This window comes from Tupaia chinensis, unplaced genomic scaffold (genome assembly GCF_000334495.1).
Source record: "Tupaia chinensis unplaced genomic scaffold, TupChi_1.0 Scaffold148874_1, whole genome shotgun sequence".
NCBI lineage: Eukaryota > Metazoa > Chordata > Mammalia > Scandentia > Tupaiidae > Tupaia > Tupaia belangeri.
Genome location: NW_006208722.1, coordinates 1,687,487 through 1,712,669, shown reverse-complemented (window position 1 = coordinate 1,712,669; position 25,183 = coordinate 1,687,487). Strand labels below are relative to the sequence as shown.

Genomic DNA, 25,183 nt, shown 5'->3' with positions numbered 1-25,183 from the left:
GTTTTTTTGGAGAGTCCATGCCCCCTAAAGAAAAAAAAAAAAAAAAAAAAAAAAGTTTGCTGAACCAAACAGTATATTTAATAACATAACAGATTTACATACTGGTACAAGATCCTAATTCAGTTAACAGTATTAACTATATTCTAAGAATTTTTCACATTAGAGTAAGATTTTAAATCTTTATTGAACTATAGAGCTTATTTCAATTGAAGACATTAGGAGAATATGTATATACAAAAAAAAAAAAAAAAAAAAAAAAAAGGAAAGCACTTTGAAATGAGAGTTGTTGGTAAAAGAAGGTGTTCTAAACCGGATCCCTAAATAAGTTCAGAGAATCTGTTACTCCCTTTGAAATTTAGGCAAAATTATTGGGCAGTTGGAAGAGTCATACACATTTTTTTGCATAAGAAAAATATATGTCATGAATTTTCTGACAACCTAATATATGCACACATATGATTTTTCTAGAGTGTGTAGCTCCTGCACAATATTTTTAAAATCTACTTTTAAAACAATTATTTATTTACTTTTATTTATTACTATTATTATTTAATTTGCTACATTATTTTTTAAATTTTATTTATTTATTTTATTTTTTGGAGAGGTTTTTGCTATAGGGCGCGTGTGCTCTCCAGACAGACAGGGAGAGACATAGAGACAGAAAGCGAGAAATCACCCCCCAGGGGGGATGGCCACGCCGCAATCCCTTCTCCGTTCTCCTCTCGGGATCTTGGGCACGCACACACATGCGACTGGCGTGAGTTTTAAGCCACCGGGTCCAGGACGCGAACCATGGTCAACTACATGGGAATCCAGCGACATAGCCATTACGCTAACTGCTGGTCCCTACATTATTTAATTTACATGCACTCACCAGAGAGAGACAGAGAGAGGGAAAGTGAGAAAGCAAGCCACCAGATCTGGGACTTGAACTATGGTTGGCCACGTGGTAGTCCAGAGCCTTAACTACACCACCTGCTGGTCTCCCTCACATTCTTAAAGAGGCCTCTGTCCTGAAAGAAGTTAAAAAGCACTGATTTAAACAGTTTGATTCATCAAGAAGAGATAGATGAAGCCATCAGTGGTAGAATGGAGTGGGTTTTGATGAAAGCAACAAATCAGACACGCTGGTCAGCTCTCTGCTCCCTGACCATTTCCACCCTTCCCCTGCTCTGCTCTGCATTTCAGAACCCTGCATTTCCTGAGCTCCCTTGCCATCTGACTGCCAGATAGGTAAGGCCAACGAGAGACACTGTGGGAGAATAAAAGTAGGAAGAGGGGAGAAGCCAAGATATTTTCTTCTTCTTTTGTCTTCTGGGGCATCTCTTCCAGGTTCTAGTCTTACCTTCTATGTTCCCAGCTCCCAACAGGCAGCCTGCTTGTGGGTTTAGCTCCCATAAATGGCTCCAGCTTCTGTTTTTTTGTTTTGTTTTGTTTGAGAGATTTTTGCTATAGGGCATAGGCACTCACCAGAAAGACAAGAGGAGACAGAGAGACAGAAAGCGAGAAATCACCCCCCATCCCCGGGGGGATGACCACGCCGCCATCCCTTCTCCTCCATTCTCTTCTTGGAATCTTGGGCACGCACAGGTGCCAGGTGTGAGTTTAAGTCACCGGATCCAGGACTCGAACCACGGTCGACTATATGGGAGTCCAGCGACATAGCCATTACGCTAACTGCTAATCCCTGGCTTCTAGATTCTAATAACACTACTTTTCTGCACTGATATAGCCTTCGGGGTGCTTATGGCTTCCTTTTCTATCAGCAAAATGTCCCATCAAGAAAATTTTGGGGTTTTCTCACCATCACATATTTGGTTTTACCATTCTGCTATCGTGCTGAGTAATTGTCTATGTTAAATGGCCTCCATCTGAAAGACTAAAGTTGTTTGTTTTCCTAACTGAACCTTGACAGATATACCTTAGTAGGAGCCACCAAAACACCATACCTGAATAAGGTGGTAGAGCGTGATATCAGGTGGCGAGACGTTAGGAGCAGTGCACTGTGGGAAGAGCGCAGTTTTCAGTTTGGGGTAAGGAGTTAACGCCATCTTCAGTAGCTGGGGATCCACTTTCTTCAAACAATTCTCATTTTCTTCATTCTGTACAACCTAAGATAAAAGGCAGAGGACAGGATACAGGATAAACTTTTTCCTTTTCAAAAAGTATGTCCTTTTCTCACAAGAATCTTGTGAAACAAAATTAGATCAAAAGAGTATATGGTAGTAAAAACAGCACTGGATAAGTAGTCATAAATAGTTCTGGTTCTGGTTCTTAGACAAGCTGCTGTGTGACCTCAGGCTAGATATTTAACATCAGGCCTCATTTTCCCATCTACAAAATTAGGAAGTTAGCAAAGATTAGTATTCAAATTCTATGTGGAGAAGTTGTTTGAAAAAAGTCTGTGTTCCTACAATATTTAAACTGTTTACATATCAAATATTTAATCTGATATTAAATAGCACATTTTAAAAAGATTTATATACTAAACAGGAAGGCTCCTGGGTCTTTTCCCTGGGCTCTATAATTATTGTGTGATTCTAAAACATGACAGAAGTGAAAAATCACCTACCGGGGAATGCCATGCCACAATCCCTTCTCTATTTTCCTCCTGGGATTTTGGGCGCACGCACATGCCGGCATGATGTTCAAGCCCCCAGGTCCAGGACTCAAAGTGCAGTTGGCCATGTGGGAGTCCTGCACCTTAACCAACATGCCTACCTGCTGGTCCCATCTTATAGCCTCTTTCTAAGAGGGCAAATAGTAGTGAAAAATAATTCCCAAGCCATGGATCTAAAGGATACTTATTCCCAGAAGCAATCAGACTCTGATTCTATCCTGAAAACAAACCTAGATTATTAAAAAGCAAACTAAGGAGAGCCAGTGGATGGCATGGTAATTAAAGCATTGGATTCCCACATGACCAACTGTAGTTCGAGTACCAGACCTAGAAGCTTGAAAATCACATCAAGGGGACCAGAATTTGGTGTAGTGGCTATGTCGCTGGACTCCCATGTATTCAACTATGGTTTGAGTCCTGGACCCGGTGGCTTAAACTCATGCAGGTCACGTGTGCGTGCAAGCCCACGATCCTGAGAGGAGAATGGAGGAGAAGGATTGCGGCATGACAATCCCCCCTAGGGGGTGATTTCTCACTTTCTGACTCATTCTCTCTTTCTGGCGAGTGCACATGCCCTATAGCAAAACCTCTCCAAAAAAAAAGAAAGAAAGAAAATCACATTGGGGCCAGTCAGTGGTGTGGTGGTCAAGGTGCTGAACACTCCCCGACATCCCTCTCTCTGGTAAAATCCAAATGAATGAATAAATACAATTAAATAAATAATCATTTAAAAAAAAAAGAAAATCACATCAAGCATATGTGTGTGCATGCCCAAGATCCCAGGAAGAGATTGGTGGAGAAGGGATTGTGGCATGGCCATCCCCCTGGAGAGGGGTGACTTTTCACTTTCCTTCTCACTGTTTCTCTGGGAATCTCTCTGGTGAGCACATGTGCCCTGTGGGAAAAACCTCAAAGAAAGAAAGAAAATTAAGAGAGAAAAGAATCTCTGTACAGCATATTAATTCCCTTTCAACTTAAGGAGCAGGGAGGAAGGAAGGAAGGAAGGAAGGAAGGAAGGAAGGAAGGAAGGAAGGAAGAAAAGGAAAGAAGAAGAAAGAAAAGTTATATTTAATATCAACTATAATCTAGATGCTCCATAGATATTTCTGCTAAATTTAAAATCCATTCCATTTGCCATAGCAGGTAAGAGTGCTGTCCATACCTGGCTAACACCCCCAGGAGCGTACATGGTGGCAGCGAGGGCCAGTAGTGTGTGTCCTTCCAGTAGCATACTGCTTATGCTGGCCTGATTGGTGGGGATCAAAATCTGAGCATTTGCGAGGCTAGCCTGAAAGATCAGTTTGGAATCTGGAAAATAAAAGAGTGTGTTTTTCTCCTTAAGGGATAAATACAAAATTAAGAATGACATAATTAGCAGGAAAAAAAAAAGACTTATTTTAACTCTACCCACATTAAGAAGAACTTTGTATGTTTAAAAGCAATGAGGAAACATCACAAAGAGAAAAATTAAAGATCTGTCTATAAAAATTAAAACTTCTATTGAAACAAACAAAAAACCCTGGAAGGTAACAATGAATTAGAGAGAAAAATGACAGCAAATTATAACCTAAGGATTAATGTCCTTGACAAAGAGCTCATATTCATTAATGCCAGAATTACTGACTCTTAACAGTAAATTGACAAAATAAAAAGCCAATTTAGAAAGGAGAAAATAGAAAAAGCTAATTTAGAAAGAAGAAAATATAAGTGCCTGACCACAAAAAGATATAACTCACTAGCAATAAAGGTGTGTAAGTTAAATAATCAGGTGCTGTATGTCACCTAGCAAATCAGTAATGATTTTAAAAAACCATCATCATCAGGACCCACAGGTGGTATAGCCGTCAAGGTGCTGGACTCCCACATGGCCAACTGCAATTCAAGTTCCAGACCTGGTAGCTTGAGAAACATGCTGGGCACATGCACAAGCGTGCCCAACGTCCTAGGAGAAGGGATTGTAGCATGGCTGTCTCCTTTACCCCCTGTTGGTGAGTTCTCACTTTCTCTCTCACTGTCGCTCTGTCTCTTGCTGAAGAGTGTATGCACCCCTGGTAAAAACATAAAAAAGGAACTAGCAGGTGGCATAGGGATTAAGGTGTTGGACTCCCACATGACTGACCACAGTTTGAGTCCTGGATCCGGCGGCTTGAAACTCACGATAGGCACATGTGAGTGAGAATGGAGGAGAAGGAATTTTGGTGTGGCTGTCCCTTCAAGGGACTAATTTCTCACTTTCCTTCTTTTTTTTTTTTAATTTCAATTTATTTATTTGCATTCATTCACTGTACATCATTACAGCATACAAAATGAGATTTTTCCATCCAGAGTACACTGTATATTGTCTCAGTCAAGCACATCAGCAAACATGTTATTGTCAGCAAATAATTTTCCATTTCTTGTTTTCTGTATGTTTTGCTTTTTCCCCCCATCCTTGATTCCCTATCTCTTACCCTCTGCCATCTCCAACTCTCCTCCCACTCACTTTCCTTCTCTCTCTCTCTCTCTCTCTGAGTGCATGCATCCTATGGCAAAAAACAAAACAAAACAAAAACAAAACAAAACAAAAAACCCTAAAAACTAAAAACTAAAAAAGTTAAAAACAAATCCAGCCTCATCAAACATTAGAGCTGGTAAGGAAGCATAGAGATTGGGAATTAAGGATAAATAGGTACCAACCCAGGCCAGCAGGTGGCATAGTGGTTAAGGCACTGGATCACACATGGCCGACTCCATGGTTCAAGTCCTGGGCTTGGCGCCTTCAGAAATATGCTAGTTCTTGTGTGTGTGCCCAAAGTCCCAAGAGGAAACTAGAAGAGAAGGAATTGTCATCCCCCTGGGGAGCGATTTCTTACTTCCCCTCTCTCTCCAGCAGTGCACAAGCCCTATGACAAAAATCTAAATGCAAACAAACAAAAAAGGTACCAACTTACTTGTAAAGCAATCTGGTTTTATTGAAAGAACTTGTAAAATGTGTATAGCCTTTGGGGGCCAGCAGATGGCGTGGTGGTTAGGGTGCTAGAGACTCCCACATGGCTGATCACAGTTTGAGTCCTGGACCTGGCGGCTTGCTTCCTCACATTCTCTCACTCTCTCTCTTTCTGTCTCTCTCTCTCTCTCAGCCTCTCTCTGATCAAATTAAAATAAATGAATGAATAAATAAAATTAATTATTTTTTTTTAAAGTATACAGCCTTTGACTCAGTATTAATCTAGCATCCTATCTATACTAAAGAAATAATTTGAAATAAGGACAAAAATTTTACATTCAAGTAAGGTCAAGACTATTAATTGTAACTGGAAAAAAACGGAAAACAGGCTACTGAAAAAAAATAATAAAATGAGAGAACAGTTAAATAAGGGCATATCCATATAATGTAATATTTTTGTCCTTATTTCTTATTTAACTTTATTTATTTAAATTTGACCAGAGAGGGACAGAGTGAGAAGGAGTGAGTGAGTGAGTGAGAGAGAGAGAGAGAGAGAGAGAGAGAAAGTGAGAAAGCAAGCCATCAGGTCTGGATTCAAACCGTGGTCAGCCATGCGGAGTCCAGTGCCCTTAATCACCACACCACCTGCCAGCCCCCACACAATGTAATATTATGAGACATTTAAATGGTCATTGTCTCTAAGAATGCAGGAAAGTTCTTGTGTTATGACCCTGCACACGAAAAAAACAGTACATAAAAACAAGTACTTCTTATTGTAACCTTACTACTTACAACAGTCTTTCATGGGTCCAACATTCAGCGAAAAGCCAGAATCCATCCATGTGCATCTGAGGTGGGCCTAGCCCTGCCCCTTTAACTGGAGAAAGGCTCTGCCCTAAACCCTTCCTTCTGGCCTAACACCCAGCGAAAAGCCAGAAAGTAGGAAGTAATGTATAATCCATCAGATGACCAGAAACCACCACTGCAGAGGCATAAGAAAGACAGGAAATCAAGAAATATCTCTACCAAAAGGGGAAAGAACAATCCTTCATCATCCACAGACAATACAATAGAACTTGTGGAAATGTCAGATAAAGAATTTAGGGTATTCATAGTGACAAAGCTAACAGAGATGCAAGAGAAGAGAGGCAACAAACTCCAAAAAATGCAGGAGAAAAGAGACAATGAGTTCCAGAAGGTGAAGAAGTTCTACCACGATCTGAAAGAGCAAATACACACCATAAAAAAGAATCAAATGGAACTGTTAGAGAAGAAGGCTGTAATACAGGAAACCAAAACCTCCCTTTAAATTAAAAGCAGATTAGATCATGCAGAAGATCGAATCTCAGATGTAAAAGATTGAATTTAGAACCTCTGACCTAGAAAAATTCACCAAAAAGATAAATACCCCCCCAAAATGAGAATAATATACAAGTAATATTAGATACTATTACACGCCCAAACAGCCAGATAATTGGTACACCAGAAGGTGAAGAAACTAATCAGGCCATTGATAATCTATTCCATGAAATCCTGGAAGAAAACTTTCCAAACCTAGAGAGATATTCAAAGATCCAGTCCCAGGAAATACAAAGGACCCCAAATAGAATCAACCCAAGAAGATCTTCTCCAAGGCACATCATAGCGAGATTGATCAAAGCCACAGACACAGATAAAAGACCAAAATTTACAAGAGAAAAACGTCAAGTTACTTTCAAAAGATATCCCATCAGGCTATCATCAGATTGTTCCTTGGAAACAATGCAAGGAAAGAATGGGAAAATATATTCAAAGTGTTAAGTGAAAAACAATTTCAACCAAAAATACTGTATCTGGCAAGATTATCCTTCATGTGGGAAGAAAAGAAAAACATTCTCAGATAAACAAAACCTGAAAGAATTTACCAACACCAGATCAGCTCTTTGGGAAGTTCTGAAAGGAATAATATACCAGGAAAACTAAAGACAGACAGAGGACCAGCAGATGGCATGGTGATTAAGGTGCTGGACATTCTCACATGGCCTACCATAGTTCGAGTCTGGATCTGGTGGCTTGCTTTTCACTTTCCCTCTTTCTCTCTCTCTCTCTGTCCCTCTCTGGTGAAATTAAAATGAAATGAAATATCAATAATCATATTGAATGTTAACAGAAAGGTCAGACCACAGTGACATTGCAAATTCAACAAAAGAGAGATTATACGAGACTGAACTGGTGAAATAGAATTCTATACTTTTTTCTAAAACATTACTGATTCTCTTCTATGCTCTGTCTTCCAGATTTAAGAATTTTTGTTTTCTTTTGAGTTGTTGGGTTCAGCAATTTGTTAAAAAAAAAAAAATTATTATTTTAATTGAAACATAAACTTTTCTCCCTTCCTGACTCCTTTGCAATTGGGGGAGGGGGGAGTGTGTCACAAGGTATGACCTCAATAGATATTTGCTGGACGGATGGAACATAGTATCAACTAGGTAAAAAGAAAGTACAGAGAAAATAGCTGGGACAAAACCCACTAAAATATTACCAGCAGTTGCCTATGGATGGTTACTTTCCTATGTACCTTGGCTATCTACCTACAGAAGTGTTACCTTCTTGATAGTTGTTTTGACTTGCAAATTTTTTTTTCAGTGAATATATATTACTTTATAATCAACACCCCAAACCAAAAACCAAAAACCACATTTTGGAGGCCGGCAGGTGGCATGGTAGTTGAGGCACTGGACTCCCACATGGCTGACCATGGCTTGAGTCCCAGACCTGGTAGCTTGCTTTCTGACATTCTCAATCTCTCTCTCTTTCTCTATGTCTCTCTCTGTTAAAACTGAAAAAAAAGTGATAGTAATAGATACAATTAAACAATTCTTAAAAAAAAAAACCCACATTATGAAAAAATCTTCACTTAGAGAGAAACGGGGCATTCAAAAAAGATTAGCTGTTGACATTCCTTGCCTGTGTAGTTGCTTGGCCTGTCCCCTTCCTCCAATCTACAGGGTAACCCCAGCTCAGTCCTCATGGGTAATAGGGCTTTTCTGTCAGATCACATCCAGAGTGGCTGTGTGTCATCAGCTCCACTATGGAGGACACATAATCCCACACCTAACTTGGGGTTCCTTTTCATTCCACTTGGAGCTCCTTATTTAAAGATTTAGAGCAGGCACCTGGAAGATAGACCACTTCTTCAAGAAAAAGGGGTGTCGATCTACTAGAGAGCAGAAATTCACACTGTGATAAAGAGGTGGGACAAGAGAAAGTTAGAATAGAGGCCGAGGCAGAGGTGAGGTAGAAGACAAAGCACAAGCTCTCTGCTCTAAGTCTGGCTCTTCAAGGAGGGCAAGAGGCTAGCATTTTTGGTCTTCTGCTTCTCCTTCTGCTGCTGCTGCTTCTTTTTTTTTTTTTTTTTTAAGATTTTTGCTATAGGGTGCATGCGCTCACCAAAGAGACAGGAAGTGAGATATCACCCCTAGGGGGGATGGCCATGCTGCAATCCCTTCTCCTTCATTCTCTTGAGATCCTGGGCACACGAGCACATGTGCCTGGCCTGTGTTTGAAACCACCAGGTCCAGGACTCGAACTGTGGTTGACTATGTGGGAGTCCAACAAAATAACCATTATGCCATCTGCTGGTCTTGGTCTTCTGCTTCTTAAGTAAACGGGGAGCCTGGATTACAGTCAGATATTATAGTAAAATGATTTATTTAAAGATTCACAAGGTAGGGACCAGCAATTGGCATAATGGCTTTGTCGCTAGATTCCCATGTAGTCAACCGCAGTTTAAGTCCTGGACCCGGTGGCTTCAACTCACACCGGGTGTGTGTGCGTATGTGCCCAAGATCCCAAGAGGAGAATGGAGAAGGGATTGCGGCGTGGCCATTCCTCCTGAAGGGTGATTTCTCGCTTTCTGTCTCTCTGTCTCTCTCTGTCTTTCTGACAAGTGCACATGCCCTGTAGCAAAAACCTCTCCAAAAAAAAAAAGAAATTCACAAGATAAAGACCATTCGAAAGACCACTTATTTACCCAAAGGAAGTTTTTGTGTTTAAGACAGCATATCCATACCTGTTAAATTACTGGAAACTTGTCGACATCGAACTAAAAATTCAAACCAAGGATATGATTCATGTAATTCTTTCTTTTCCAGAAAAGAACAATTTTCAGGACTAAGTCTGTATATAAAACATATAAACACACACAAAAGAAAACAAATCTCTGATTAGGATAAGATAATTACAACCACGTTTGCTCAGTTGCTAACTGCATTTTAAGAAAGAATCTTGAGGGACCAGCAGGTGGTGTGATGGTTAAGGGTGCTGGACTTCCACATGACTGACCATAGTTTGAGTCCCAGACCTGGCAGCTTGCTTTCTCACTTTCTTTCTCTCTCTCTCTCTCTCTCTGTTCCTCTCTGGCTAAATTAAAATAAATAAATAGATAAATGACTGAATAAAATAATTTTTTTTTTTGAGAGATTTTCACTGTAGGGCGCGTGCGCTCGCCAGACAGACAGAGAGAGACATAGAGACAGAAAGTGAGAAATCACCCCCCAGGGGGGATGGTCACGCCGCAATCCCTTCTCCTCCATTCTCCTCTCGGGATCTTAGGCACGCACGCACACGCACCCGGCGTGAGATTTAAGCCACCGTGTCCGGGACACGAACCGCGGTCGACTACGTGGGAGTCCAGCGACATAGCCATTACGCTAACTGCTGGTTCCCAATAAAATAATTTTTTAAAAAAGAAAATCCATTTTTTTTTTTGCTTGCATATCGTTTATTGCAGCATTATTCACAATTGCTAAGACATGGAACCAACCCAAATGTCCACAAACAGGTGAATGGATTGAAAAAGTTTGCCACATATACTCTATGGAATACAAAAAAGAAAGAATCTTGACATTTAAAAGTATACATAAAACATTCCCACTCTGTTATCATTTGCATATTCCTCATGATCTGGAAAAAGAAAGATTTTAGAAATATATCACATGTTTACTACCATGATGAAATCCAACTGGCTCTGTATGGTCTGTATAAGATGCAGAATAGGTACTCTGAAAATAAGTTTCTTTAATTTGTTCGCTTGCCTGTAGCTTTTGAGAAAACATTTCTGTGTCTAAGAAATGATAACCAGAAATACACTCTGTTTGAACCCTAGTCTTTACTACACAAGATAAAATAAAAATGTTCTTTTATCAGTGCACAAATGTGGTCTCTAGAATCAAAGGTAAATCAAATTAAAAATGGCTCTGCCACTTACTATTATAGCTGTGTGACTTCAGGAAGGTGTTTAGTCTGTCCTAATTCCTTACTTTCCTTATCTGTGAAATGGAAGTAACCACCCCACAGGGATTTTAAGGTGAAATGAGATAATGCATGAAAAGCTCTTAGCCTAGTACCAAGAACAGTATAATGAGTACTCGTCTGTTAGAGACTACTACTGCTGTTGCTGTCACTGACATGATGCATTTAACGCTGGCCATGATAAGATTCTGCAGATTAATCTTAGGGAGATGTATATTTATACCTCTTTCTTTTTATATATACGGTGCATGCACACACACACACACAATTTTAGAGCATATTTAATATACCCTGTAGTGGTTATTAAATCAAGTTGTTAAGCATTACTCATGGTAATGAAAGTATCAAAAAATGGCAAAAATGATCCTTTAGATTCTGCCTCTTTTTTAAACTTTTTAAAACATTTCTTTCATTTTATTTTAATCTCAAGCTATCTAAAAAGTTAGTAGAGAAGTTACAAAATTACAAGCACCAAAAAAACATATGAGTAATTAAGTTGAATGTAACCCTGAACTCAAAGATGTGCTCAAGTACTGGAATAGGAGAAACTACTTCAAAAAGATCAGTCTTCCTCATGTGAATGCTTAATGTTTTTCTGAAAGTCACATTCAGAAGTGGAAAGAGGAAATGTGAAGACCTGCTCAAGGACAAATCAATTCTCAGTACTCACTTGTAATAGTCAAGATAGACATAAAGGAGGTACTGCAGACCATGTTCCAAACAATAGAGGATGAAACGAGAATGGAAATCCCAACCTTCTTTGGTCTTATAGTTTTGAACAGGGAGGGTATCTTGCATCACACCTCCAATACGGCTCAGTCTTATGAGGAAGAGTTCAAAGTCTTCTAATTCAGATGCAAGAAAAACCCCATTTCTATTGGGCAGGCAGAAGGGAAGACATCAAAAAGTTGTCAGGTTCAAAGTAGACCAACTCAATTCCACTGTTTAAGTTCTGAAAACTTAAAAATAAGTATTTATAGGGCCAGCTGGTGGCAAGGTGGTGAGAGTGCTGGACTCCCACATGGCTGACCGCAGTTTGGGTCCTGGACCTGGAGGCTTCCTTTCTCACTTTCCCTCTCTTCCTCTCTTCCACTGTCACTCTGGTCAAAATTAAAATAAATAAATAGGAAAATAAATAAAGTTAAATAAAATAATAATTCTTTAAAAAATAAGTATTTGCAAATTAAGACTGTCAATTCTTACTCTATAATTATGCTCAAAGATATATTTTGCTAGTTTCCCAGAAAAGTTTCTGTATCACTATAGAAATTAAAGGCAGCAATGATGGCCTGATACTAGCTTCAAAATAAAAAAACCCTTAAACTAAGGTTTCTTAATTTTTTTGTGTTTGATTGGAATTGTATAACCCAGTATGGCAACAATAGTTAGTTCTTGAAGCTGGATACCCTGAGTGCAGAGAAAGTCACCAAAATGTCCAAACAAAATCACTAAGAAGCTTAAGCAGAATAATACTAATCAATAATAGAACTTCACATTTAAATATTAATTTTACAAATTTACTGCTAAATACATCATATACCCTATACAAAGGAGTACAGAAAAAAATGATATGCAGAGTTTAAAGAAATACCATATAGTCACCATCCAGATTTAGAACAGTATGTCTTGGAAGCCCAGGCATAATTCCTGCCCCACTGTGTGCCCTTTGCCACTCCCAGAGGAAACCATTATTCTGACTTTGTGATAGCCATTACCTTACCTTAATTTAGAGTTGTAATACCCATGCATGTAGCTCCAAATAACATATGTGGTTCTACCTATTTTGAACTTTTTATACAAAGGGAACATTCTAGAAGTGCCTCTAACCTTAGTTCTTCTAATAAAAATCATGCAATTTATCCATGCTCATATCTATGGCTGTTAATTGTTCATTTTCACTGTTATATAGTATTCTATTGTATGATTATTTATTTACCTAATCTACTTTGTTTTTGTACTCTTTGTTTGCTATAGGGTGTGTGCTCTTGCTAGAGAGAAACAGAGAGAGAAAGTGAGAGAAACAGAGAGGCAAAGTGAGAGAGCATCCATCCCTCAGGGGGGATGGCCACATTATAATCCCTTCTCCTCTTGGGATTCTGTGCATGCACACACATGTGCCCAGTGTGTTTTTCGAGACACCCGGGTCCAGGACACAAAAAGGTGCAGTCAGCCATGTGGGATCCAGCTGCCTTACCTACCACACCACCTGCTGGCCTACCATTCTCTATTTTCGAGGGTCATTTCAGTTGTTTCTAGATTATGGACAAAATAAATGTGCATTTCTATGATCACAAATGAGGAAGAGCATCTTTACGTTCATTGGTCAGCTGTACTTCCTCTTTTGTGAAACACCCATGTGCTCAGACCCAAGTCTGCTCTGTATTCCTGGAGGATCGCTTGTAATGGGCCCCAGGTTTCTGTTTTGGCTCACCCTATGGGAGAGTCTCATCAGGAGGTTAAGAGTCAGAAAGGAGGGAGAATGGGAATACCCTAGTGCTGTCTCCTGGGGGCTGCAGGTTGGCTGACACCCTCCACCATGGGCCACAACACCTGCTCTTCCTTTGTCCTTTCGCTTTTAATAAGAATTCCCTAGTGCTGAGTCATGAAAATACTCTTCTATAGCATCTTCCAAAGCTTTATTGCTTCAGATTTGGCATTTTAAAATCTGCAAGAACTGATTTAAAATGACCACAGAAGGTCAAGGGTCAAATTCCACTTCCCTCATATTTAGTCATCCCAGTCCCATTTGCCACAAAGCAAATAAACAAAAAACCTCTACCTCCACCTGGGTTTGTTTTTTTAAAAAAGCTGAATGTTTTATTGAGATTGTACTATATCTAAAGATCAATTTGGAAAAAATTTATCTTGTTCTACATCCAGAGAGAATGCTTGTAATGTTTCACCATTAAGTATGAGGTTGTCGGGACCAGCAGATGGCATAATGGTTACGTTGCTAGACTCTCATGTAGTTGACTGTGGTTCAAGCCCCAGACCTGGCGGCTTAAAACTCACGCCGGGCATGTGTATGTGTGTGCCCAAAATCCCGAGAGGAGACTGGAGGAGAAGGGACTGTGGTGTGGCTATCCCCGTTGGATGGTGATTTCTCATTTTCTCTCTCTCTGTCACTCTCTGTCACTCTGTCAAGCACATGTGCCCTATAGCAAAAATGCCCCCCCCCAAAAAAAAGGAAAAAGAAAGTATGATGTTGTCTAGAAGAATGTTGTAGACATTTTATTTAATTTAAGGGAGTTTGCATCTATGCTTAGTGTGCTAATAATTTTTTTGAGTTTATTTATTTTATTAATGATAGAGAACACACATATACACACATAAAACAGAGAGAAAGGAAAGAAAGAGAGCATCCTTGACAAGTTCTGGTGACATCACACTCCCCTTCCTTTAGTCCTCCAGTTAAGGACCTTGGGGGCACATGTACGCAATACATCTGAGGCTGATTCAGCCAGGGATTTGAATCCACAGTTGCCTATGTAGTTTCTAGCACTGCAGTCCAGTATACTACAGACTATACCACCTAGACTGGGACACTAATAGTTATCACAAATGGAGGTTGAATTTTATCAAATACTTTTCTGTATCTAATAGGGAAGTATGATTACCCCCTTTTATTTAACGTAGATGTAGATTTCATTCATTAATCTCATAACTCATGTTAAACCATACATATATTAGTCTTTTAAGCAACCCAATGCTAAACAAAATGTTTGGTAAACATACAAGTTCCACAGTATTTTATGTTAAGTAAACAAGAACATTTAGTGTAATGGAAAGAACAATGAATAGATTCTCAAGGGTTAAAAGACTTAAGTCTGGGACCAGCAGTTAGCGTAATGGCTATGTCACTGGACTCCCATGTAGTCGACCACAGTTCAAGTCCTGGACCTGGTGGCTTAAACTCACGCTGGACACATGTACGTGCGTGCCCAAGATCCCAAGAGGAGAATGGAGGAGAAGGGATTGCGGTGTGGCCATTCCTCCTGGGGGTGATTTCTCGCTTTCTGTCTCTCTGTTTCTCTCTATTTTTCTGGTGAGCACACACACCCTATAGCAAAAACCTCTCCAAGAAAAAAAAAAAGATTCAAGTCTATAATGAATTGGCTTAGGCAAAGCCCTTAACTTCTCTAGATTGGATTCTCCATGCCTTAAGCTTAGGTAGGACAATTAGCTCTAAGTATACCCTCCCAATGCATATACCCAAGTAAGTATAAATGAAAAATAATATATACAAAATGAGTTTAAGAAACTTAAAAAAATTAACATACATATTAACTTTCCTTATACAATTTTAATAACTTGGGAAGATAAAGTAGATTGAGCCATATGAAAATGCTGATGTTCAACAATTTCTGATGTACAGAAATGGCAAACTCATATAGTTCAATCTAACAATTATTTTTAGCACTGAATTAAACTTTAAAATCTTCACTTACTGGGAACCAGCACATGGCATAATGTTTATGCCGCTGAACTCCCAAGTAGTAGACCATGGTTCACATCCTGGACCTGGTAGCTTAACACTGATGCTAGGCGCATGTGCGTGTGTGCCCAAAATCCTGTGAGGAGACTGAAGAAAGGATTGTAGTGTGGCCATCACCCCTCGGGGGTGATTTCTCACTTCCTGAAACTCTGTCTCTCTTTCTCTGGTGAGCACATATGCCCTATAGCAAAGATTTCTTTAAGGAAAAAAAAAAAATCTTCATTTATCACTGCAAAAGCTACTTCCCTCAACTATTTTATAATTCAGCAATCATCTTTAGTTCAAGGTCATGCACAGCCCATAGGTGCAGTGACAATGTGAAGAGCAGGAGACAGCTTCCGGAGTCTAAGGTATCCTCATTACAGTTCTTGACATTTGCCCTTACAGCTCTACGGACAGCATAACACTTCTACACCAAAGCATACAAACGTTTTGGGAAGAGCTTACATGTAGAATTTGAAAGCCACACGATGTTAGATGCATATGATTTAAAAATTTCAGTATAAGATAATGCCCTTTAAATTTTATAATAATACAGAACAATACTACATTATATTTATGGCATTTCTATGGAAAATTACACCGTTATTTTTTATTGCTCTTTTATTTTCCCCTCACTGGGGATTAGTTCGACAATTACAGTACCTGGCCAGTTTATCTAAAATTTCATTCCTCATGTAGTTGTTGCAGCGAGTATTCTGATCAATAACATCAACTGTCAGAGGGGGCCATTTGTTATACTGAAGTGAAACAGGACTATCCTGGCTCTGAAACTCTCCAATCCAAGAGATAATGTTTAACCAATCATGGCGAGCGGTGAGATATCTCCAGAGGGCTTCGGGAGAATATGATTTGCAGTCTACATGAAGAACAAAATGCATTTTAAACAGTAGTGAATTATTATTGACATGTAACTCAATACCGAATTAACTATTAAGTAAATATAACAATCTGCACATAAATATTTAAACAATGTATGAATTATTTAGGTATTCTGTTTCTTTTCCTATTTTCCTCTTTAGTGTCATTCATTTTATTAAAGCTTATTTACTTTAGCCATAAGCAAGAGGCAGAGAATGACAGGAAGACAGTGCCCCCAACAAGGACTTTTTAAAGATTTGCTATACCATACATGCACTCACCAGGAAGAAAAAGACGCAGAGAAAAAAAGTGAGAAATAACTCCAGTGGGGAAGGCCAGAAGACCATGTTGCAATCCCTTCTCTTTCATTCTCCTCTTGGAATTATGGGCATGCACACACATGCACCTGGAGTGTTTTTCAAGCTGCCAGATTCAAGACTCAGATCACATAGTTGGCCATGTGGGACCCAGCTGCCTTAGCCATCACATCACCAGCTGGCCTCCCGACCCGGTCTGGATGCCATGATTGATCAACAACCTTTAGCCAGTCCCAGATCATAGGTATATGTGTGCCCAGCATACTCAGGGAGGTCTCTGGACACGAACCAGCGACCTTTCCATATGGGTCAGCCTTACAGAGAGTCAAGTTGTATCACTGCACCATCACCTGGCTCTCTTGTGTTGTTCATCTTACAATCAATACTACAGACAGATGAAGAGCTTCATGTTGCTTCTCATTACAGCAGTAGTTAAATTAAACTTGGGTATCAGCTGTGTATCTCACTTGTCCATTTAACCCTCTTTTATTATCTCTTTCTTTTCGTATTTATAAATAAAAACCTCAGCTGTAATAGTAAACATGAATCTCTCGGAATTACCACTGTTTACCACCACTGTTATTATCCAAAGCCCTGATGTGATGTAGACCCCCATTTACATAAAAGCCTCCATGTCTACTTAGTAAAGCAAACAAACTGGGATTAAAACTCTGAGACTTGCAATCTCAATTCACTGAGTCATGTGACTTTTTTCTTTTACTATCACCTTATAAATCCTTCACAAAAACCTTGAGATAAAAAATGAAGTCATAATGCAATGATTTGGATTTTAAAGACACAGTATCTTCCCCCAGATGAAATTCTAAAATTGGAGACACACCAAAATATTCAAACACCAATATCTAATTTAATGTTCACTCAAAATGCTCATCTTTCAAAGTTATTGAAAACTTGCCTTCTGGACTTATCCTGGGGAGAAGGATAGACTCTTGTGTTAGTTGATCCCACCACTGGGCCCAATTTAACACAATTCCATGGTCTTGTTTGTTAAATTCATCTTTACGATCGTATTTCAGGAACGAGTCCAAAACAGCTTTGTGTTTAGAAACATCTTGTTCCTTTATCCAATACCTAAAAAAAGTGATATACATATTTTCTAATTTTGGAGAAAAAAAATCATTCCTTTGTCTGCTCAAGAACTTCTTTTTTGGATAATACATAATTCTGACTGTGCAAATCTGAAATGACAAGAAATTTCTGAGTTTCTTCTGCATGATATAAATTTTATCTTCACGCAAAATGCAGGCTCAGTTCCACATTAAGAATTACTTGTAAAACTAATCATTTTAAACTAACATCATCTATAATACTCTTTCAATATTATCAAAAGCAGATTAACAAGACTACCTGGGAAAGGACTGGATCTGCATATTTTCTTGGAAATATCCCAAATAAAACTTCTCAACTTGATGCACAAAGTCTATAGTTTTTTTTTCTTTTTCAGGAAAATAACATTTTTCTTTTAAAATTTCAACCTTGAATAAAATGTAATTAAGTTAAAGCAGTGGTCTCACAAAAATCAAGCATTTTTACAAAAAAAAGTCAAGAGATTCAATGCTATTTAAGAATATTTTTTGAGTTAACATATATTCAGACAAACTTTCCTTTCCCACAAATGTAAAATAATCATTTGAAAAGATGAAGAGGTTGTCCCACTTTTACTTATTAGACATTAGTTGAATATTAAAATTATTTATTTGAAGTTTTTCTTCCAAGGTTTTATTCCAAGACTTTCACCAAGGCTTTCTAAAAAATGTGAACTATATAGTCTCACTTTTACCTACCAAAAAGTCTCGTATATTTTTATTAGATGTATAGAAGCATATCTTGAGCAACTGGTCTTTCACATCAAAGCCCTGTAATAAACATAAAAAAACAAAAACACATTTTGCAGTGGACCTCTATGAACATAAATACAGTACACGTTAGAAACAGTCCTCTATTACTGACATATTTCCTGTTAGCAGCAGAATTCCAGAGTTTTCCAGCTCTTACAAACACTCACTTTTTCTATATTTCTTATATATATTTACTGCCTAACCATAAAATCCTTAAGCATTTCATCAGAGCAAAGGAAATACATTGAACAATGTCAGGTTACCACAGAACTAAAACTACAGCAATATGATTCACTTGAAAATAAGGGTCAACGTAAATAACAATGATTACATAGTTCCATTCCTCTGCACTCCCAGAACGTTACCACAGGCCAGACTCCAACCACACCAGATCTTATCTTAGTCCAATATCTCTATCTCTAGAACTTTCCCTTCTCAAATGAAGAAAAATTCGAAGCCCCAGTAAAGGGATAAGCACTAGAAAGTTCAAATGGAGAGATCAGAGGTTGGGTGAACAATACAGGATGTCCTCCAACAAATGCTGAGGTCCTTGCATGCTTTGACATGTGTGGAGACTTCTATGAGAAACATTGCCTCTAACTAATCAGTGCCCATTCTAACAGAGAACAGATGATGGAAACGCCATTTAAAAATCTCTTCAAGGGCTGACCTCATAGTCTTGTGGTTAAAGGAGCTGGCTCTCACATGGTTTAAGTCCTGGCCCTGGTAGCTTAAAAATTATGCCTGGGGCCAGCCGGCAGTTAAGGCAGCTGGACCCCACATGGCTGACTGCATGGTTGGAGTTCTGGATCTAGTGGATTGAAAAACATGCTGGGTGTGTGTGTGTGCCTTCCCAAAATCCCAAAAAGAGAAATAGAGAAGGGACTGCTATGTGACCTTCTTTCATAGGGAGTCGAGAGGTGCTTTCTCACTTTTCCTTTCTCTCTCTCTCTTTCTCTCTCTGTGTCTTTTTTCCAGTGAACACATATGCCCTCTGGCAAAAATTTAAACAACAAAAAACAATATGCCAGGCACATGTGACTGCATGCACAAAAGCCTGACAGGATGGAAAAATAGAGAAGGGATTGCAGCGTGACCATACCTGGTCCTTCCCTCTGGTGAGCACATGTGTCCTCTAGGAAAACAAAACAAAACGGGAGCCAAATCCCATATGGCTAACATGATTGGAATCCTGACCCTGGTAGCTTGAAAAATACTCTGAGTACATGTGCATGTGTGCCCAAAATCTTGAACAGGATGGAGAAATGAAGGAATTATTGCATGGCTGTACTCCACTGTGGAGTGTGTTCTTCCTCTGTCTGTCTCTGGACAGCACATGCGTCCTCTGGCAACTAAAACAAAGGTAAAGTCTTCGAGAGACATGGAAACAACTGAAGTGTCTATCAACAGATGAACAGATAAAGATAATGTGCTATATCAATAGATACGCAATGGACTCAGCCTCTGAAAGGAAGGAAATCCATTTGTGACAACATGGATGAACTGGAGGACATTTGCTAAGTGAAATCAGCCAGATGTAAAACACAAATACTTCATGATTTCACCTATGCAGTATACTAAAAACAAAGTTGAACTCAGAGCAATGGACAGTAAAATGGTAGTTACCAGGTCCAGGGGATAAGAGAAAGAGCGAGATTCTAGTCAAAGGCTACAAATTTTTGGTTATAAAATGAGTGAGTTCTGGAGAACTATGTACAGAATGATGACTAAGGATAATAATAATACATTGCATCCTTAAAATCTGCTAAGAGACATCTCATGTTCTTACCACATACATATACAAGTAACTTTGTGAAGTGAGTGATAAGTTAATTAGCTTGATTGTGGTAATATTTACCTTATATACATATCAAAACATCACACTGTATACCTTAGATATATATAATTTTTCTTCATCAACCATACTGCAATAAAGTTGGGAGAAAAATCTCAAGAAAGTCCTGAGTACCAAGGAACATTTCTTAGTATTATTAATGTCATTATTTCCTAGTAAAGACTATACAAATTTCTTAGTTTGTGACACAACTATGAATACAAATACCTTTTTGTAGTAACTAGAAATTGTATTATCAACAAACACAGAGAGATCTTCTCTTACATTATGCTTTAAGATCAAACAGATTACACCACTCACCATATTCTTCAAAAGTTCAGAGGCTTCCTTAATATTGTTCTTTTTCAAGTTGTCAAAGACCAAATCAAGGCCCATTCTAATCAGTTCCTCCAGTCTTTGAGCAGGATGACTGTTAATCTTGAAGAAGGTTTGTGCCTCTGGAATTTTATTGTTTAAAATGGCATTAGAAATAACTTCCTAAGAAAAAAGAAAAATGTTTGTCTTTTAATTTCCTTATTATTATAGTCAATATGGAACTTATTCTTTCTCTTTTAAGTTTTTGCTATGGGACATGTGTACTTGTTGGACAGAGAGAGAGAGAAAGTAAGAAATCACCTCCAGGGAGAAGGCCATGCTATAGTCCTTTCTCCATTCTCCTCTCAGGATTTTGGGCATGCACTCACACGTGCCCCACATGATTTTTAAGCTGCCGTGTCTGGGACTTGAACTGGAAAGTTGGCCATGTGGGATCCAGCACCTTAACCACTGTGCCACCAGCTGTCCTGTGACTTACACATTTATTAACCACCTCCCATGAGACTTTTATTGAAAATCTACTACTAGATTTAGAGCTAGGCACAGGGGATATGAAGTTGACTAAAACTCACATTGCCCTCCAAGAGTTTACAGTCCAGTGAAAGACACACAGATAAAGCACCGATTATACTACTGCATGATAAGGGCAGTGACAAAAGTATCTCAGGATGCTAAATAGGAGGGACCAGAAGAGGAGCATCTAAATAAGAGAGGTGACTACCCCCAGAAAATGGGGGAAATAAAGATCTAAACTGAAAAGATCTAACCCCAGAGAGAACAGAAAGTAAGCATCCTTAATCTGGGGCTTTCAAATAATCTGTAAATACCATTAAGCTATGAGCAAAATTATATGTATGTGCACAGGCACACAATCACGTGCATATTTTAGGAGACAGGGTCCACAGCTTTCATTAAAGTCAACTATAACCCCCAAAAAGTTAAAACTCATGACTGAGTAAAAAAAAAATCAGAGGACTATGGGTAGAGCCTTGAACACTGAAGGAGGAAAACAAGAAGAGAAACCTGTGAAGAGGACAGTAAAAAGCAGCTTAAAAAGTAGAAGGAAAAGTAATTTCTGGCTAGAGAAAGAATAAGAGATAGGGTCCAGTAAGTGGAGTGGTGGTTAAGGCGCTGGACACTCCCACATGCCCTACCATAGTTCGAGTCCTAGAACTGGTAGCTTGCTTCCTCACTTTCTCTCTATGTTTGTGTGTCTCTCTCTGGTCAATTTAAATAAATAAATGAATAAATAAAATTAAATAAATAATTCTTAAAAAAAAAAAAAAGAATAAGAGAAACAGAAAATGCAGTCACGACCAGAGCTTTTCCTGTCCTTCCACCCCAAGAAGAGCAGTCCTGAAAATCTGGAAAGCATCTCAACCTGATTTCTTTCACTCCCTATTGATTCTGCTTTAAGCTACTTTGGCTTTTTTTTCTTCCTAAATATCAACACTCTCCAGATGGATGGAAGAATTCTTTCAGTCCCTAAGTCACACACCGAGCAGCACACTTTGGTTCTATCAACTTGTACTGTGAACAGAAAGGCAGAGAGACACAGAAAATATAACTGACAAAATGTCTTTAAGATCGCATTAAGAAGGAGCCTATCTGTGTTCTAAGTTCAATAAAAGAAACTTGTAGGCATTAATTTGAAGTGGTACCCAGAGATGCCATCACCTACAAAACCTAAACCCTTGCTGAAGATTCTGAATCACAAGTGTATAGATTCTAAATTCTATTTCTTCTATTATTTTCTCGGATCCTCTAAATCTGGCAAATAAGAGAAGTGGTAATCACTCATATTTACCTCAGAACTAAGTTTCTTCCACAGGACGCTCTCCCTCACTTTGGGGACATTTTCATTTTTATCATATCCATCTATAGCATCTGTTGGCTTCCAAGGAAACTTTATCATGAAGGTTCGAAGTTCATTAATGTAGCTGGTCAGAATGTTAACTCCTTTCTGTAGATGTTCATCTAACTCTGTGAAAAATATCAATGTGTCAGTTCACATGTGTGCCTGCTGTATGTGTATATGGAGAGAGAGAAAAAGATACACGCTGAGCTATACTTAGAATATATCAAACTAATTATACTACCCCATGATTTATAAAGAATTCTACAGAGACCAGCAGCTGGCATAATGGCTATGTTGCTGGACTCCCATATAGTTGACTGCGGTTCGAGTCCAGGACGCAGTGGCTTAAACTCACACCGGGTACATATGCATGCATGCCCAAGATCCCAAGAGGAGAATGGAGGAGAAGGGATTGCGCATGCCCATCCCCCCCCGGGGGGTGATTTCTCACTTTCTGTCTCTCTGTCTCTCTCTCTTTCTGGTGAGCATACGTACCCTATAGCTAAAACCTCAAAATAAATAAATAAATAAATAAATAAATAAATAAAAAGAATCCTATAGAGGTCCAGACTCAGCAGCACAGGTGGTAGCACACTGATCTACAGTGCTAGAAACCAAATGACTGACCACAGGCTCAGGTGTTCAAGCAAGTTGACACCACTGGCTGTACATGCCCAAGACCGACTAGCTCAAGAGTTGGAAAAGAGGATCATAGTGTGATAAAATCCTGTCAAAGGTGCTTCTCTCTCATGTACCTCTCTCACTCACATGTGCTAAAGAAAGAAATTTTAAAAAGGGACTATAGAAAATGCCAAAATTTGGGACCAATACATGGCACAATGGTTACATTGCTAGACTCCCATGTAGTCGACCACAGTTCAAGTCCCAGACCAGGTGGCTTAAAATTCACACTAGGCACATGTGTATTTGTGCCCAAAATCCCAAGAGGAGGCTGGAGGAGAAGGGACTGCATTGCAGTGTGGCCGTTCCCCCCCCTCCTCCACAAGGGATGATTTCTCGCTTTCTGTCTCTCTTTCTGGTAAGCGCATGCACCCCATAGCTAAAATCTCTTTAAAAAAAAAAAGAAAAGAAATGAAAAATAATGCCAAAATTCAAATTCACTATTTTCAAATTTCCAAGAACATGTTTGAGGCTTTTTCTACTTATACATAGTTCCGTGCTTCTTTAAATTCATTTCTTCCAAGAAAGAGAGATAGAGAGAGGGAGACAAGTACCCACACAGAGTCATCATGCCTTGTTCCACCCCCAGCTTCAGATCATGGCCATCTGCTCACCTGACATGTTCAGACATGGACTCAGAACCTTGTATGTGGATCAGCCTTGCAGAACATGGCATAATTCCTGCATCACTATCTGGCCCTAGCTTTGTATATTAATATAAACCTTTTCGGGACCAGCAGGTAGACTGGTGCTTCAGTGAGGAACTCCCACATAGCTAGTCATGGTTTGAGCCCTGGACCTGGAGGCCTGCTTTCTCACTTTCTCTCTCTCAATCTGTCTCTCTCTGGTGAGTGCATGTGCCCTATAGCAAATAAAAAATCATCATCATCATAAATAAAATTAAGTAATTCTAAATATACACATATATACACATATAGATACACACACACACGAACAAAACCTTTTCACATTCTTCACAATGATTAGTCCTGAGTCTTTCTGTCAACTTCTCCAGTACTGATACCCATTTTACTCACTCAATGATACACGACTCTACTCAGAATCAGCAAATGGCAAGCCACGACCTTTCTCTTTCATGCACCACTTGCATGTCAGTCCTGACATAGGAATAGTACAACTGGCCCCTCCTTGCTGTTATTCTTACCTTCAGTGTGAATAAAAAGCTCCTTTATCTGTTTGTTAAGGAAAGACAGTGTAAGATTTAGCAATTGTTCAGAAAAGTGTTTGCTTTGGGTTTCAGAATCACTTTCTCTAATTGCTGAGCAAAGTAAATCCAATGCTGGTGTCAGTTCTTCCACATCTGAGAAAGAGCCAAAGAAATTAATATGAAGAGTACCAGGATATTCCCAATAAAATGATCTAATTCCAAAACATCATATCGCAATATTTTCAAAGGTAAAACAAAGACCAACATCTTATTTTCAAAAAGTGCACAAAACTTTTATGAAGGCTTATTACCTGCAAACTGCAATGATTCTAATTATCAATGGTTTTCTATTTACTGGTGTTACTATTAACTCCGATTTTATTGACCATCTATAGCTTAGAAATCGTTCTTGGTGTTTTATAAATGCCATTTCGTTTATTCCTTTCAATAACCTAAGAGGTAGGTGATATTCCATTTTCCACAGCTGAGGAAACTGAGGTTCAGAGAGATAAGTAACTCCCCCAGGCTAATTTGGAAAATAAGCAGAATCAAAATTGGAACTTAAGTCTGTGTGATTCCAGAGCATTCTTTTTTAAATAATTATATATTTATTTATTTACTTAAATAGATTTTGATCTATTAAAACTAAAACTTTTTTTGAAATTAAAAATGCATTAAAATACCTATTAATACCTATTTAATGACTGCAGTAAGCTATATAGCCCCAGTGAGGTGCTACTTTATAGTATGTTCACTTTACTCACTGAGGTTTACGCCTAAAATCAGACATGTGTTCATAAATATGTTTATATCAACTCTAGTTGCTACTGAAAGTCTTTAATTAAGATCTTTAGTGAATCGATAAACTGTGGGGAAAAAAAAGGCATGGAAAACAACTGTACATACCAGAGACAGTGTGGGAGAAAGGGAGGGAGA

General features: G+C 38.8%; 1 protein-coding gene across 2 annotated transcripts in view; it reads right to left on the bottom strand.

The window, feature by feature from the left end:
* The window catches only part of SPG11 (SPG11 vesicle trafficking associated, spatacsin), a 92,945-nt gene that overhangs the window by 44,296 nt on the left and 23,466 nt on the right, over positions 1–25,183 (bottom strand). For both annotated transcript variants that reach the window (XM_006170740.3, XM_014585100.2), the window contains 11 exons: positions 24,245–24,400; positions 22,348–22,523; positions 20,526–20,702; positions 18,317–18,388; positions 17,880–18,007; positions 17,428–17,603; positions 15,979–16,192; positions 11,509–11,712; positions 9,598–9,704; positions 3,783–3,928; positions 1,950–2,111 (listed from right to left, as the gene is read on the bottom strand). In XM_006170740.3, the coding sequence (XP_006170802.1) occupies positions 1,950–2,111; positions 3,783–3,928; positions 9,598–9,704; positions 11,509–11,712; positions 15,979–16,192; positions 17,428–17,603; positions 17,880–18,007; positions 18,317–18,388; positions 20,526–20,702; positions 22,348–22,523; positions 24,245–24,400 (1,718 nt within the window). The remainder of the gene's footprint in view (positions 1–1,949; positions 2,112–3,782; positions 3,929–9,597; positions 9,705–11,508; positions 11,713–15,978; positions 16,193–17,427; positions 17,604–17,879; positions 18,008–18,316; positions 18,389–20,525; positions 20,703–22,347; positions 22,524–24,244; positions 24,401–25,183) is intronic.